At 50.5% G+C, this 15,696-nt stretch overlaps 1 protein-coding gene across 2 annotated transcripts in view; it reads left to right on the top strand.

Annotated features, from left to right (window-relative positions):
- Positions 1-15,696, top strand: part of ptprga (protein tyrosine phosphatase receptor type Ga) — a 162,900-nt gene that overhangs the window by 140,682 nt on the left and 6,522 nt on the right. Inside the window, exons 12-23 of one of the 2 annotated variants that reach the window (XM_062470049.1) lie at positions 1-686; positions 3,281-3,419; positions 5,271-5,309; positions 6,268-6,359; positions 9,279-9,370; positions 12,287-12,383; positions 12,638-12,720; positions 12,922-13,056; positions 13,213-13,347; positions 13,550-13,722; positions 14,664-14,799; positions 15,317-15,463. The exon at positions 1-686 is cut by the window's left edge and continues 95 nt beyond it. In XM_062470049.1, the coding sequence (XP_062326033.1) occupies positions 1-686; positions 3,281-3,419; positions 5,271-5,309; positions 6,268-6,359; positions 9,279-9,370; positions 12,287-12,383; positions 12,638-12,720; positions 12,922-13,056; positions 13,213-13,347; positions 13,550-13,722; positions 14,664-14,799; positions 15,317-15,463 (1,954 nt within the window). The remainder of the gene's footprint in view (positions 687-3,280; positions 3,420-5,270; positions 5,310-6,267; positions 6,360-9,278; positions 9,371-12,286; positions 12,384-12,637; positions 12,721-12,921; positions 13,057-13,212; positions 13,348-13,549; positions 13,723-14,663; positions 14,800-15,316; positions 15,464-15,696) is intronic. The other variant, XM_062470058.1, reaches the window with a different exon arrangement.

Here is a 15,696-nt window from a genome sequence, read left to right as displayed (position 1 = left end):
CATGGCGACCGGCATCGGCCCCTCTTCCAGTGGTAGCCAGGCGACCGTGGCGTCCGTGGTGACCAGTACCCTCCTGGCCGGGCTGGGCTTCAGCGGAGGGGTCATCTCCTCCTTCCCCAGCTCTGTGTGGCCCACGCGGGCTCCTGCCTCCTCTCCCGGTCCCTCTGCGGGCCCCGCGCGCCAGGCACCCGTCAGCGAGCCCCCGGCCTCCCAGAACACCGAGGCAGCCAAGGACGCCAGCCCCGCCAGAGACGGCGCGGAGGGGGCGGAGGATGCGGAGAAGGGCGGGAAGGGCGAGGAGGAGGAGGGCGAGAAGGAAGCGGAGGAGGAGAAAGAGGAGGAGGAGGAGGAAAGAGAAGCCAAAGAGAAGAAAGCGGCGGCGGACCAAGTGGAACAGCAGCCGGACGGCCCGGCGGTGAAGCAGCCGCCCACGTCCGCCCCGGCCTCCACGGCCAAGGTGAAAGAACGGACTGAGACCCCCGGCACCTCCACCACGCCCTCTAGCGTTGTGGAGGACCAGCTCGTCACCCACAACCAGGGAAGCGTGGAAACAGTCACTGTGGCCCCCCCTACCCAAGAGCCAGGGAACGACACAGCAGAGATCCCAGTCCCAGACAGCCCTTCCCCGACCCTCCGACCTGGAACTAGTGGAGACAAGAGTCAGTGGCCATTCACTATACTCACAGGTAGGGGGCCAGGGGCCAGGCCAAACTGTAAACACAATAACCTCTGTGCTTTGAGCCGTTCAGTAATGGAAACATGTTATGAGTACAACTTAGTGGGTGTAGAGAGGTCAAAACTTTGTTACAGTGGCCTAGGTGGATCAGATCTGTAGAAAGCTGCTTCTCAAGTACTGTGGAACTGTATGGTATATATAGCGTCACGGCAAAGAGATGTAAACATGGTTTCTGGGAATGTGTTGTGACAGTTTCAACAGAATAAGCTTCAGTTGCCGAGCAACACAAGCAACCGCCACAACAATGACAGCCTCACGGCACAGAAACCAGAGTTTCTGGTTCCTGTGTATTACTAATGAACTCGCTCAATCCAGAATGCAGACAGTGAGGTGAAAACCACTTTGTTGTGAACTCAGGAAGGAAGAAAGTCTCTGGAAGCAGAACAGTGTCGATCCTGTATGTCTGGATAGTAGCGCTCCATTTTGAAAGGCCAGTTTGGCGACGTTGGCTATGAGCCAAGAAGGTATATGTGATCTGGATGTTAGCCTGGAGGGGCGATGCTAGGAGAGATGCACTCTACCCGTCCAGCTGCTTCCTCCAACACTATTTGTAGTCTCTGGAATGACAGGCGGTTAAAAGCAGAATGGCAGCCTGCGTAGCCTTGTACACGCACGCACGCACATATTATACACACACGCACGCGCTTACACCCTCACACATACGCTTATGGTTTTGGCCGTGGCCCAGTTGAATCATATATGCATCACCCAAGTATTCCTGTTCACCCGATCACATTCAACCACACGCACACACACACACACACACACTCACGTTCACACTATGTACACATCCATTCCCACACACTCTCTCACACACATGCATACAGACATTAAGATGTGTCGGTTCTGAAGAATGACATTGATGTAGGGAGCCATAAAAATATCTAGCCATGAGAGTGGTGTCCATGCTGAGAGCTAGTCTTATACTGAGGACACACTGCTGAAAGGACACTTACTGCTTTTACATCTCCACACCCCTCTCCTCTCAGACAGCATTACATTAGCTAACTACACTGCACTACGGGACACAAGCCCAGTCAGAAGAGCTGGGAAACCTTATAAAGAGGAATATTAGACACGTAATGAGAAAGCATAATGGTTGTCACAGGGAATGGATTATAGTAGTGCAGTCCAACACTTGCTTTCGCCTCTTGGTTTAGTACCCGAGGGCAGAAGATGACCTGATAATGGCTTGAAGTTTTATATGAATCCACATTTCCAGAGACCTTTAATTAGACTAATTGCCACCTTTCCTGCAGTTTGGAAATGTGCTTGGTCATGAACAGAATGTTTAGTCAGACAGATCCTTCTCCTCTTAGATTGTATTACAGTTTCTACCCTCTCTCTCTCCCTCCTTCCTTTTTGCTTGTTGGTCTCCACCCTACCCCCCAACAACACACACACACACACACATCAACTCACACATTACTCCTTATCTTCCACACTCCCCCACCATTCTCACTGTCCCTTCTTCTCTTCCATCTCTCTCTCCTTACTTCTCCCCCTCCTCTGTGTTCTCCAGGCGGAGTGTTGTCCTACTTTCAGACCCAGCGAGATGAGCTCAGAGCACAGACACAGCTGCAGGGGAACAAACCCTCTGCTCCATTTTTAGCTCCCTGCCACTACACTCATGCAGACCCTGTGTGCAGCGGTGTGTGCATGTGTGTATGTCTCCGAGTGCCCCCCCCCAACACGCGCACACACACACACACGACTTCCCGGCCCCGTTGTTTTTGCAGGGACTCGTGTTAGCGTGAGGCAGACAGGAGAGAGCGGGAGAGAGCAGGACAGAGCAGGGGAAAGCTGCACCGCGCCAGCCTGCCTGCATGGTGTGTGCGTGCCTGCGTGTGTGTGTGTGTGTGTGTGTGCATGGTGGGAGAGGAAGCCCGAGGTAGAGCTGAGCGCAGACTGTGCTGCAGAGCAGGAGGCCTCTCTCTCTGCATCCCAGGGTTAGCCCGTAGCCCCGCACTACCAGACTGGAAACATGGGGGCCCAGAACAGCACTGGACTAGCAGGCCAAGGTAGGCAGAGCCGCTGGCTGTGTTCACACAGCGCGGAGCGCTGCTGTCTGTTTAGCTGCGTCGAGCTGGAAGACAGGCAGGCTGGAACACAGATGGTTGGCTGCAGAGTGCAGGGCTGTGGTTGGTAGCTAGGGGCTGTGTTTACAGAACAGGTTGGGTTTTCTGTGCGTGTGTCTGGGAGGAAGACAGATAGGCTGTGTGTTTTCGGAGCGCCTGGGTAATCTGTTACACGTTGTTGTTATTTGGGGGTTGATGTGTTTTGCTAAGAGAAGAACAACATTTAACTGTGTTGTGCAATCTATAAATGTGATGCTGTAGGTCACTGGCTAATTTTGGAAAACCAATTTAGCAAGAACTGTTCGACTACTGCTATTAGGGTTCCCTCGGGTGGTGAGCGCCACTCAATACCCATTTAATTACAAAAGTGATTACTAACATTTAATTGTGAAAATTAGGTGCTCATTAAATGGGATGCACTGTGTCTGCCACTTATTGTGTGCCTTGTCTATGCCCGTTTCTCCAGAGAGGACCATCGTGTACAACATGACCCGGCAGGGTGCCGCTGGGATGGGCCGTGTGGAGTGGCTCGTGCCCCTAGTGGTGGTGTCTGCCCTCACCCTGCTCTGCCTCGTCCTGCTGCTGGCTGTGCTGGTCTACTGGAGGTTAGTACTCACCGCTGCACTTGGCTGGCTCTTCTCCTGACTCCTCTTCAGGCATGCCTTGGTTTCCTGCACGGATGTTCCCTGTAGGGACTCCCTGTGTGTGTGTGTGTGTGTGTGTGTGTGTGCGTGTGTGTGTTGGCCCTCCCCAGCACCAGTGGCCTGTGGTCGTCCTCTGCCCTGCCCCACGGTGGGCTAACACCCCAGGGTCACACTGGGCCATCTGCTCCCCTTCACGACTCCACACCAGAGAAGAACAACTTCAGACTGGGGGCCCGGGGGGATGGGGGGCCGGGGGGGGCGGGGGAGGCTGGCCAGGAAGAGGAAATAACTATGCTGGTACATGAAGGCATGCAGACACACCACCATACTGCCTCTCTCTCTCTATCCCTCTATATCTTTCTTTCTATCTCTCTCTGTCTCCATTTCTCTCTCACACACACGCACACACACACACACACACACACGTGCGCGCATACTCGTCAATGACCTATATTGAAATATCAACACATGCGTTTCTCTTGGCATTTATCGTCCGCATTTATCGTCCACAGCCTTTCGCCGATATCAAAGAGCAATTAATGGAACATTCCACCTCACAAGCCTCATTACTCACATGACAACACTGGGAATACAGTCCCCATCCAAAGCCATCAAACAGACGGTAATGCCAGCAGCCTCAGTTCAAAGAGCTGGCCCCCACAGAGAGCCATAACCTCCCTGCTCCCTCGGCACGCCCACCCCCTGCGGCTCCATCGAAGGTAACCCGCCACGGAGAGGTGATTAACCCCTTGTCGGTCGTTGACCCAGGAGAATGGAGTCGCCCCTGGACACTGACCCCAGGTCAGCGGAGAGATCAAGCCCTAATGGCTAGTGTTAGCATGTCAGGGCTGCTGGCTGATACGAAGCCTGCCCCTCAGAGCTAAACCCACAACCACACCCGAGGCCCCCCATTTGCGGCGGAGCGAGTGCGCAGTAACATATGTGACCATTAGGGGGCCTGCAAGGAGCACATGGAACATGAAACCTTTTCCCTCCATCTGGGATCCGTTTAACCAGCCTGAGTTTTCATCATCAGAGGAATATAGTCATGACAGTAGTGGTCGTATCTGACAGGGACTCTGATTAGTCAGGGTCCAGCCTCCACAGTAGCAGGGACTGGGATTATAGCAGCAGGCTGAGGAAGATTAAGCTGGCTGTTTGGGTTCGGTTAGCCCCTAGGCTTAGCTTAACATGTCCTGCCTGGATAACCTGATTGGAGTTAGTGTGCGTGTGTGTGTGACAGAGATGTTGTTAGATGGTGACAACCCCTGAACACACTGCCCCATACCCGCAGGGAACCTGTCACTATAGAGGATCTATTGAGACGCACGCATGAGTGCACTTATTCATACACATACACACACCCACCTTCCCCCACACACAAACCATATACACATACAGTCTGACAGGTAGTGTGTTCTTCGGGGCAGTAGCAGGTGTTATGGTTATAAAGGGGGGAGGGACGGTGTTAGATAATTCTAATCCTATTGTGGAGCAAAAACCAGGGCTTGCCCCCATGTAACATTCTATCCCCTCCCCCGCTGTCAGCTCATTGGCAGAAAGTGGACATTGAGCTTACCCATGGCCTGTGAATGGTCAGATATCGGTTCAGTCAAGCCTGTTTCTGAGGGCAACAAGCCCTCCCTCAGCTACCTTATAGGGAAAGAGAGGGCAGGATCTTCTGTCTCCTCCCTCCCCTCCTCTCCTCCTCCCCTCGTTGGTCTGTTTGGTTCAGTAGCAGCATGCAGAAGCTGGCGGCCAGGGCTGTTCTTACTCTTCTCTACTCTTTCGCTCCTCTCTCCCCTTCTCTAGGATGACCAGCATCTGCTCTCTGCTCTGCATCAAATACAGGTAGGGGTAGAACGCGCACTAGCCATGTGCGTTCGCTACCATACACACAGGTACACAAACAAACTACAAGTTCAGTAACTACCTACTTACCTGGCTCACACGTTCACATACTCATTGAACAAGCTCATAATCAGCACGTAGAGGCAAGAGGAACATTCATACACATACAAACATACACTATCACTATAACCCACCTCTGTTTTCCAAACGGACATAGCTTCTGGTTGTGAATGAGAGGCGGTTCACTCCTTTGATTGATTCGTTTAACTTCACTGCCCCCCCCCCCCTCCAGTCTAAGCGTCGGTCTTCTCCGTGTGGACCGAGATCCATGTTGAGTGTGTTTGTCTGGAGTCTCTGAGGAGCTCAAGGTGCCACATGCTGCCACTTTAATCGCTGCAGCGCGCTGCTGCTGCTAAGATCTCTTTACAACAAGGACCAGTGAAACCTGAACAAGCAGGCATGTAGCAATGCATGTCTTCGACTGTGTTCAACTCCTGAGGTTTTTTGCTTAGTCTAGCCGTTTCGGTCTTTTCAAACACACGTCCTTTGAGATGTGACTGATATGTGTGCCTAGTCTTGTGGATTAGACAAATGCTCTACTTTAAACGCTCAATCTTTCAAAATAAAGTATTCCAAGTGTCACATGTTTATGTGAAGTCTTTAGTCTGCCCGGACTGAGCAGTGAGTAAGTGAGTCTTTTTGCGTGTCTGTGTGTGTCCGTTTCCGATCCTGCGTCTCTGAAGGAGTTCAAAGTCCGCCTTGACCCTGTAACGCCCCCCCTGGCATCTGTGTGTACTTAACAGGGATTGTCACCTGTAGCATCTGCTATCACAAAACACCAACATGATTTACTCATCTCATGTTTCGGCTGCATATTGTCTCACTCCCTTCCCTTCCTCTCCATCTCTCTCTCTCCCTTCCTCTCTCTCTCTCTCTTTCTCTCTCTCTCTCTTTTCAGGAGGTGTTTCCAGACAGCTCATTTCTACGTGGAGGACAGTAATTCGCCCAGAGTGGTGCCGAATGAGAGCATTCCAGTCATCCCTATTCCAGGTAAGCGACACCAGTCAGTGGCTCTCATGAACGGCGTGCAGTCTCTGCTGGGTAGGTGGTCACCGTTCAGGGTTATTCTTACACAGAGGTCAGGGGTCATGAGGGAGTGGCCCCACTGGCCTGCCCTTCTCTGGTTGCAGAGGACTCCTATTAGCATTAATAATGCACAGTCTGTACACACACCACTGCCTACACACACTCACATGCCAGCAGACACATGCCACATGAGGGTGAAACTCTGTACAACCACCCATATGGCACACAGCAGAGATTGTCATCATCTATCGTCATTATCACTCTTAGAGCTTACACTGACACGTGGATTGATTTATTGAAAGGTGATAATAGATTTTGATTGCAGTACATAGACACATCCTGAGAAGGAGGTAGACATACCTCGGATTTGACTTCAAAAGGTTTTATGTGAAGATTTGAAGGGGAATGTGTTGGGTCTTGACAGCAAACAGATGCTTGATAAGTTGTGTTTGGTATGTGATATTAATACTGTGCAGATGTACTGTACAGTGCAATGAAGGAATTTATTCTGATGTGTTGAGGATGCCAGTAGCCGCAGGTGGTGAGTGTGCGTGCACACGCACGCGTGTTTATGTGTGTGTTGGTGAGTGTGAAATCAGTGTTTCCAATAGATGTGCTAGACCTCAGCTGGTTTTGTTTTTCCTGGCATTGACATACAACACACATTCACACATACACACTCACACATACACACACTCACATACACACACTCACATACACACACTCACATACACACTCACATACACACATTCATTAGAGGCATGAAGATTGATCCCGTTTGGCATTCCCAACATAGTCCTGTAGTTCCAAGATCCTGCCTTAAGCTTTCAAAACAGTTTGGACTGCCTATCGCAATGGACAATGTCCACAGCACATCGAGCTGTGACTAATATGCCTACCTATATAAGCTGGCAAACCCTACCCCTAACCCTTTCTAAGCTGGTGCCAGGCAGGCATGGCACAGCTCAGCATGGCACACAGGGACCATTAAAGAGGAGGCAAAGAGTTTCTCTTCCTTCTGGAAAAGAAAGCCTTCTTTTATCTTCTACTGTTTATGTAAAGCACTTTGAGCTGCAATTCCTGTATGAAAAGTGCTATATAAATAAAGTCTTACTTACTTACTTACTTCTTTTTTTTTGCTGGCTTGAATACCAGTTCCAAAGTTTTGGAAAATAATTCGCAGAAACATGGCATCTGAGAGTTTGTAAGAAATGAGTGTTTAGCTCTTTCAGTCATTTTGCCAGAGAGTAGTTTGGAGTTTAATTTTGACACATAGAGAAAGTTAACGAGCACTAAGGTGTGAGGTAAAGATTCATACTTATGTCCAGTGAAATGCTGGACGAAAAGAGGGCCATTTAGGCTGGGTTAAGCCTGTCTGTGTCTGACTCATTCACAGGAAATGCATCATCGACAGAACAGTCCTATCAGACCTCACCGTCACTGGGACTGACTCACACTGGGTTGGCAATCGGCCTTCAGTATCCTTCACACGCTGCCCAGTTAGATTCTCTCTAAAAAATGATTCCATTTGTCGTTTAAAAGCAGCCTTGAATGCTGAGATGAACTTTGGAAGTGTGTTAGTGTTTACTGACACTAAAACTTCTGTCGTGCCGTGAAGAGACAGTATGGGTCGCTGCAGATAGTGTAGTCAGACCGTGACAGTGTGACAGAGGGAGGCAGGATAGCAGTTGTGGCTGGGATGCCGGAGTGGCAGACTCCGTGTTGTGGCCAGGGAGCAGTGTGGAAGAGGAGGACCGTGACGAGAAGACCACTGTAGTCTTATAGGATCATAATGACTGACCTGCTGTTAGCGGTGCTAACTGTCTCGACTGCCAGGCACACTTAACACCCCCACCTCCCTAACCTAAGCCTCTTTTAGACCTCCCTCTGGGGACACATTAGAGCACACCACTCACCGCTTACAGTGGCCGTCTGGAATGTCCTATTATCTTGTCTCGAGACTGCGTTTTTTTTTCTCATTTAGCCCTGATCCATTTTACATGAGACTGCTTTTGATATCTGTAACCTTCTTGTTATCCTCTGTAAACGGTGTTTACAGTTAAGGAGAGGATTTGTGGTATTTGCATAAATATGCATATCTCAGTATGTGTGAGTGTACATTTTTTTATGGGGAAAGCACTGAGGGAGGTAAAGTTGTTTGGCCATTTTTTAGTCTAAGATTAAGTTAACATTTCATATCAAGTGTCACAAGTACAGTATCCGAGACAAGAGGTTTTTGTTGTTTCCAGGTCTCTTTCGTTGGCTGCAGATGGACTTGAGTGTGTATTTGTGGGGCCTGCACATGTGCATTGTGTGTGCGTGTGTAATTTTTCTTTTTTGAAACCCTCTCACTAAGTGAGCGTTTAGCAGGAGTCCCACAGGCACTGTTAGGACAGAACATTCACAAAGACCGGATTCATATTTCTCCATTACCACAGACACCATTATCCTGAGAAAGCTGATAATAAAATCTCCCCTGCTATTTTTCCCTCTTTTTTTGGTGAGAAAATGGATGAGCATGAGCAGATTGAGTTTGAATCGTTCACAGCCTGTGGTAGCTATGTAAGCTGTGGACCCAGACCACCTGTAATATAGGGAACATCAGCGGAAGCACATGAATAAGACCTATCTTTGTCTGGGAGAAATATTAAAGATTGTAAGAGTCTGGAGGGCCAGACAGTTCAGATCCCTAAGCCTTTTTGATTTGAATACAAATCTCCCTATTCTCTCTGTCTGTGTTGTGTTAATCTCTACCTAGTGTTCTTTGAAGAGTGTTTGATTGAATTAAAAAAAGATGAAAGAAGTGTTCATTTAACAGTTCCCTTGTACTCTTCCAGAATGTGTCTGACTGTCTGTCTGTGGTTTCTGTGCTTTCCTTAACAGATGACATGGACGCCATCCCAGTCAAACAGTTCATCAAGCACATCTCAGAACTGTATTCTAACAACCAACACGGCTTCTCTGAGGACTTTGAGGTAAGAGAATGTTCTGACTCATCACTCTGCTCTATGATGTTGCACCACCCAAGTGCTAATAACGGGGCAACTGTGGATTAGAGTGAAAGCTGTGATGGATGATGGGTGTGAGAGTGTGTGTGTGTGTGTGTTTGCATGTCCCATAAAGACATGTGGTCCATTTAGGGTTTCTATAGTTCAGCTAATGGCCTAGAGCAGATGTTGTGGGAGAGGCCTTTTTGCTGATTTAGACTAGTTTAGACTGCTCCTGGAAACAGAGTAGACAGGAGAGAACATATCTCTGTCTCTCACTCACACAGACACACATTTCTCAAACATTTCCACCCACGCACACACTTACCCACACACACGCCGCGCCCTCACATTCTGTTTAATATTTATAAATATTAGCCAAACCTGCCCATAGCTCAGTACCTGTGGATATGTAAAACAAGCAGCTGGAGGCGTTGCTATTGATCACAAGATATCTCTGTGAGTCTGACTGAAAGCCCTGAGGCGGAGCACTGGGTTTGATGTTTCATCGTTTCAACTGAGCCAGGGTCCTCAGAGGGACAGGTCTAGGGGAGAACCCTAATGAGCGAGTTTACGGGAGGAATTGGGTCTGTAAGGTACAGACCCACCGTGTAGAATGTGCTGCTGTCACTCTGGAGCTGCCTGCCTCTCTCCTGCACCAGATCCTGTCACAACAATTGATCCTTCCCTTGGAAAACGTCTCCGAATTGCCTAGTAACCCTTGCCCCACTGAAAGAGGTGTGGGTGTGTGTGTGTGTGTGTGTGTGTGTGTGGGTGGCAGCTACTGGGGGTACTGTTATCTGCTGTGTCCTATTAATGAGTTCCCTCATAAAGATGGAGCAGAACACATACACACACACACCCTAACCCCGCTTTATTGTTCAAAGGGCAGCTTGATGGACATTGGGAAGTGGTTTTAGGGGGCCCCTCTCCTCTCCCCATGGAAAGGCCTTGCATGCCCCCACCCCTGCTCTTTATGCCTGCCCAGAATGGGGACAGCAGGGTGGGGGAAGGCAGTGGGGCGCAGTCCCTTTTGGCTGGAGATCCCCTGGAGCCTCCACTATGGCTTTGTCCAGCATGGCCCCACACAAACGTGGGTAGGGTGCATAAAGAGAGCGGAGGAGAGAGAGGGAGGCTGGGTGATGGGTTTGGCTGGGACGGTTGCTTGGTGTTGTGAACAGCCAGGGTATGTGAAGGGCTAAGACGGCTAAGAACAGCCAGGGTATGTGAAGGGCTAAGACGGCTAAGAACAGCCAGCGCATACAGATGGAGAGATTGAGAGAAATTCTCAAGTTCTGTCTATTTTTTGTAGGTAATGATTGATAGAACCTGGCACACTATGGAGGGCAATGTGCACTCATTCAGAGCACAGTAAATAAAACATTGTTCTCGGTTATGTTATATGAAAACTGCTGTAAAGGAGTAGGCAGGGAACGCATTCAGTGAGCCTCACTCAGACTGGTCTGGCAGGTTAGCCAGGGTAACGGGATTATGGAGGCTTTTCAACCAGCACACCTGTTCTGTCCACCACAGCCCATTCACCCGGGGTGTCAGATAGGGGTCCCTGAGACATAATGCTGGTCATAATACCCCTCTGGCAACAACAGCACCTCCCAGGCCCTCTCCTCACACTCCCAACCTCCACACACACCCTCCCAACCTCCACACACACCCTCCCAACCTCCACACACACCCTCCCAACCTCCACACACACCCTCCCAACCTCCACACACACCCTCCCAACCTCCACACACACCCTCCCAACCTCCACACACACCCTCCCAACCTCCACACACACCCTCCCAACCTCCACACACCCTCCCAACCTCCACACACACCCTCCCAACCTCCACACACACCCTCCCAACCTCCACACACCCTCCCAACCTCCACACACACCCTCCCAACCTCCACACACCCTCCCAACCTCCACACACAACCTGCCAATATCCACCCGCAGGGGGCCCTCAGCGGCCCTAGTGTGCCCAGAATAAGTCAGTATACCAGTTGGTCTCATGAGCCTGTCAACCTGTAAATCTTTATAGGAAATGACTGGGGGGTTAATGCCAAATTGAGAGCTGGATCACTTCCCTCTCATGCTGCTATATAAACCAACAGTTGCTGTGGTTTGTCATAATGAGATGCTGGCAACATATGCTCCGGTTGTAGCAGCGTGCAAAAGCAGCAAGCTTGTTATTACATTATTTATGTGAAGACGCTTTATAATAATCTATACACTGATGTACGTTCAGTACACACTGATCTATTTGCACAAAATACTGTTGTACTCAAGAGTATGGACAGTGTTCTGCTGTGTTTGCTTTCAGAGTCGATGAAGCTTCAGAGAGTTGGTGTGACTAATAAGAGTTAAATGAGTGACGCTGAGCTCAGGGAGACTAGCGTGATTGGGGATGTGACAGTGGAGAGCTCACGGACGACAGCGTGACATACCCACTTGAAAGGAGAGGGCTGGACAGAGAGGGAGAAGGAGAGAGAGAGACAGAGGGAGAGGGGCAGCACAGCTGTCCTGTGGGCAGAAGGATGCAGACAGGATGTACCTCAAGCAGCTGGCAGTGGAGGGATGTCCTCTCTTCATCCTGCCCTCTGGGCCAGGAGACCCTCTGGCATGAGACCGTACACACACACACACACTATGCACGCACTTGGTCTTTCACACACACACACACACACACACACAGACATAACCGCTCTCTCACACACATACACGCTGGCACGCACTCGCTTACACACACACCAGCGCGCTTGCTCTCTCGCGCACACCCACCCACTCTCACACGCACCGGGCATTCCGAAACTTGACAAACACGCTTGTGTATTTCCTGAATGCAGTCACGAGTGACATTTCCTTACGTGTTCTTCCCCGGCTGTGTGTCTCCTCAACAGGAAGTGCAGCGATGCACGGCGGACATGAAGATCACGTCGGAGCATTCCAATCACCCCGACAACAAGCACAAGAACAGATACATCAACATCATGGCCTGTGAGTGCTTGTGTGCGGCGGCACCACGCGCGCGCAGCGCTGACAGGCTGTCATTGTGCGGAGCTGGCGTCTTATGTCACACGGGTCCTGCCTGACACGGCTCTGCTGTCACCGCACACTGATCGCTGTCTTCTGATGTGACACACACACACACTCACTCATACGCGCACACACTCGCTGACAAACGCGTGCTCCGACACCTGCACAGGTGCGCACACACACACACCCTGAGAGTCTCCCTGCTTGTTTCCCAGATGACCACAGTCGTGTTAAGCTGCGGCCTCTCGCTGGGAAGGACTCCAAGCACAGTGACTACATCAACGCCAATTACGTGGATGTGAGTTTGAAGGGTGGCAAACGACTTCAGGCCATCTGTCAGTGTTTACGTGTGTGTGTTTACATGGGTGTATGTGTGTCAGTGTTTGAGTGTGTGTGTTTACATGGGTGTATGTGTGTCAGTGTTTGAGTGTGTGTGTTTTGGTGTGGCCGTATGGAGAGGAAGTGGTTTGATCTGTGCTCACGTCTCTGTGCTCACCAGGGCTACAACAAGCCCAAGGCCTACATCGCGGCCCAGGGACCACTCAAGTCCACGTTTGAGGACTTCTGGAGGATGGTGTGGGAGCAGAACTCTGGCGTCATCGTCATGATCACCAACCTGGTGGAGAAAGGCAGGGTGGGTCCCTCCTCCCCACTACACACACACAATCTCTCACACCCCCCCTCTCACACTTGCAGATAGATTGAAACAGATAGAGACCCGGCAGATCTGGTTCTCCTGGGCTCCTCAGGTGCTGAGCGTGTGTGTGCTTGTGTGTTTGTGCCCCCGCAGAGGAAATGTGACCAGTACTGGCCCACAGAAAACAGCGAGGAGTATGGAAACATTGTGGTGACGCTCAAGACCACCAAAGTGCATGCCTGCTACACGCAACGACGATTCACCGTGCGCAACACAAAAGTAAAAAAGGTGAGGTTTTTATTCCAGAAGTGATGTAGTCTGTAAGTGTCGGTGCACGTTATAATATAACCTGTAACCTATAATCACATATTTGCTCGTTCTCACCTAGTTTTCTCCCACAAATGTCACCTCCTCCTTCAACCCACTTCTCAACTACCTGTAAACACCTCCCCCTTCTCCCTCTTCTCCCCCCCCCCCCCCCCTCCTGCAGGGGCAGAAGGGGCACCCTAAGGGCCGTCAGAGTGAGCGCACCGTGGTCCAGTACCACTACACCCAGTGGCCTGACATGGGGGTCCCAGAGTACACCCTGCCCGTCCTCACCTTCGTGCGCAGGTCGTCCGCCGCCCAGACCCCCGACATGGGGCCCATGCTGGTCCACTGCAGGTAGCCACCGCTCAAAGCTCCCTTGGTGCATGTTCTAGGTGGGGCCTCAGTCAGGCCCAACCACTGTAGTATTTGACAAGCCATATTGAACATTATCAATGTTCTTGTATTATCAGTAAGGCTGTGCTGTAGAGTGTACTCTAGGCACTTTTACAGAAGTGCAGGCTGGGAAATGGGCTGTAATTGTCCAGTGAAAGTTCCTCCCTGGATAATGAGAGTAATGGTCTCTAATGTCATGTGTCCCGCACTGTTAGATAACGACCTTTCACAGGGCGGGCCCGCTGTGTCTACACACTCAATTATACTGCACTGCCAGCCTGGCACACACACCACCCACCCAGTAATGAGACTCCACAGATCTGACCACACACACCCCACTCCTCTCTCTCTCTCTCTCTCTCTCTCTCTCTCTCTCTCACACACACGCACATACACTGCTCCTCTCTCACACACACAGTTACACACACACACATCTAGCTCATTATGGCTCAGCTCAGACCAGAATCCTTAGAACATACACACACACACACGTGACACACACTCTAAAACAACCTTCTCCTCATGCACATTTCTTCCAGCGTCCCTCATTAGAGTGCTCGTGACCTGGGTTGATCCCTCGATATCATGGTCAGTGCTGTGGACCTGCCTCTGCTCGGCTGAACCTCCACGCGTGTCCTTAACAAGCTTCTCCACTTCCTCTCCTCTCATTACCTGAGCCCGCATGCAGGGACCTTGAAATGAGGAGAGGGGAGATGGCAGGGCGGTCGAAGCTAAGGGTCACAAGCTGCTTTTGTAAAGAGACTTAACTCCCTGACCTTTTCTGTAGACATTAGATCATGTTCGAGAAGGTGTCTCTATTCTGGTCTTCAAGGATCGCGGTGTCACCGGTTTGTGGTTTCAGTGTATTAATTGGGGCTTTGGCGTGTGTGTTCTTTCTGCAGTGCTGGCGTTGGTCGTACAGGGACGTACATCGTCATAGACAGCATGCTGCAGCAGATACAGGACAAGAGCACAGTTAACGTCTTGGGGTTCCTCAAACACATCCGGACGCAGCGGAACTACCTGGTCCAGACTGAGGTACGTCGTGATCTGGGTGTGTTTGTGAGGGATTTTGTTTTTCGGGAATTTCTCCCGTCATCTAAGAGAAACATCAAATAATATTTCCTCTTCAGACTCCAGCATTCACATTGTCATTTGAAGGTACTGGGATTGAAGTCAAACAAAGCATTTCTTCAGAGCTGCTCCCCTGAGTGTAGAGCGTATGCTTGCTTCCAAATGCCTTATCTGGCTTCTGCAGCTGTGTTTGAATCTGTTCAATCCCTCCCTCTTTGTAAATAAAGTAAAGGCTTCATTCGTCACACCACCGGTGTGGGCCTTCACCAAAATCTGCATTGTTCATCATTCCCTTATTTTAAAATGGCTAAATACTGTGGGAACGAGTTCATAAAATGGCACATATTTTCAATATGAACCAGGTAAAGGTTGTTTTAAGAGACATTGTTTTGTCTGTGTGTGTGTGTGTTTCTATCGGTGTGTCACTGCTGTGTCTTGGGCCGGAGCTGTATGTCTGACCTCCGTGTTGGTTGGCTTGCAGGAGCAGTACATCTTCATCCACGATGCGTTGATGGAGGCCACCATGGGCAGGGAGACGGAGGTGGTGTGCGGCCAGCTCCACAGCTACGTCAACAGCATCCTCACGCCAGGCCTCGGAGGCCGGACACGTCTAGAGAAGCAGTTCAAGGTCAGGGTGGTTCTCTAACGCTAGAAGACTGTTGCTCTCCAGTTCCGCACACACACAGTACAGTGTCCTTCCATCCTCGTTCTAGACCTGGATCTGTAGCTCCACCCCCCCCCTTGCTTTTCCCTCTCTTTTCCTCTGTTCTCCTCCAGCATTCCGCTTCTCTCTCTCCCAACTGCCCTTCTCTCTCCTCTTCTCCTTCTCTCCCCCTCCCCTGTTCCTTGTCTCCTTGTTTT

The sequence above is a fragment of the Osmerus eperlanus genome, chromosome 1, assembly GCF_963692335.1.
Source record: "Osmerus eperlanus chromosome 1, fOsmEpe2.1, whole genome shotgun sequence".
NCBI classification, from domain to species: domain Eukaryota; kingdom Metazoa; phylum Chordata; class Actinopteri; order Osmeriformes; family Osmeridae; genus Osmerus; species Osmerus eperlanus.
This window is presented reverse-complemented; position numbering and strand designations above follow the sequence as displayed.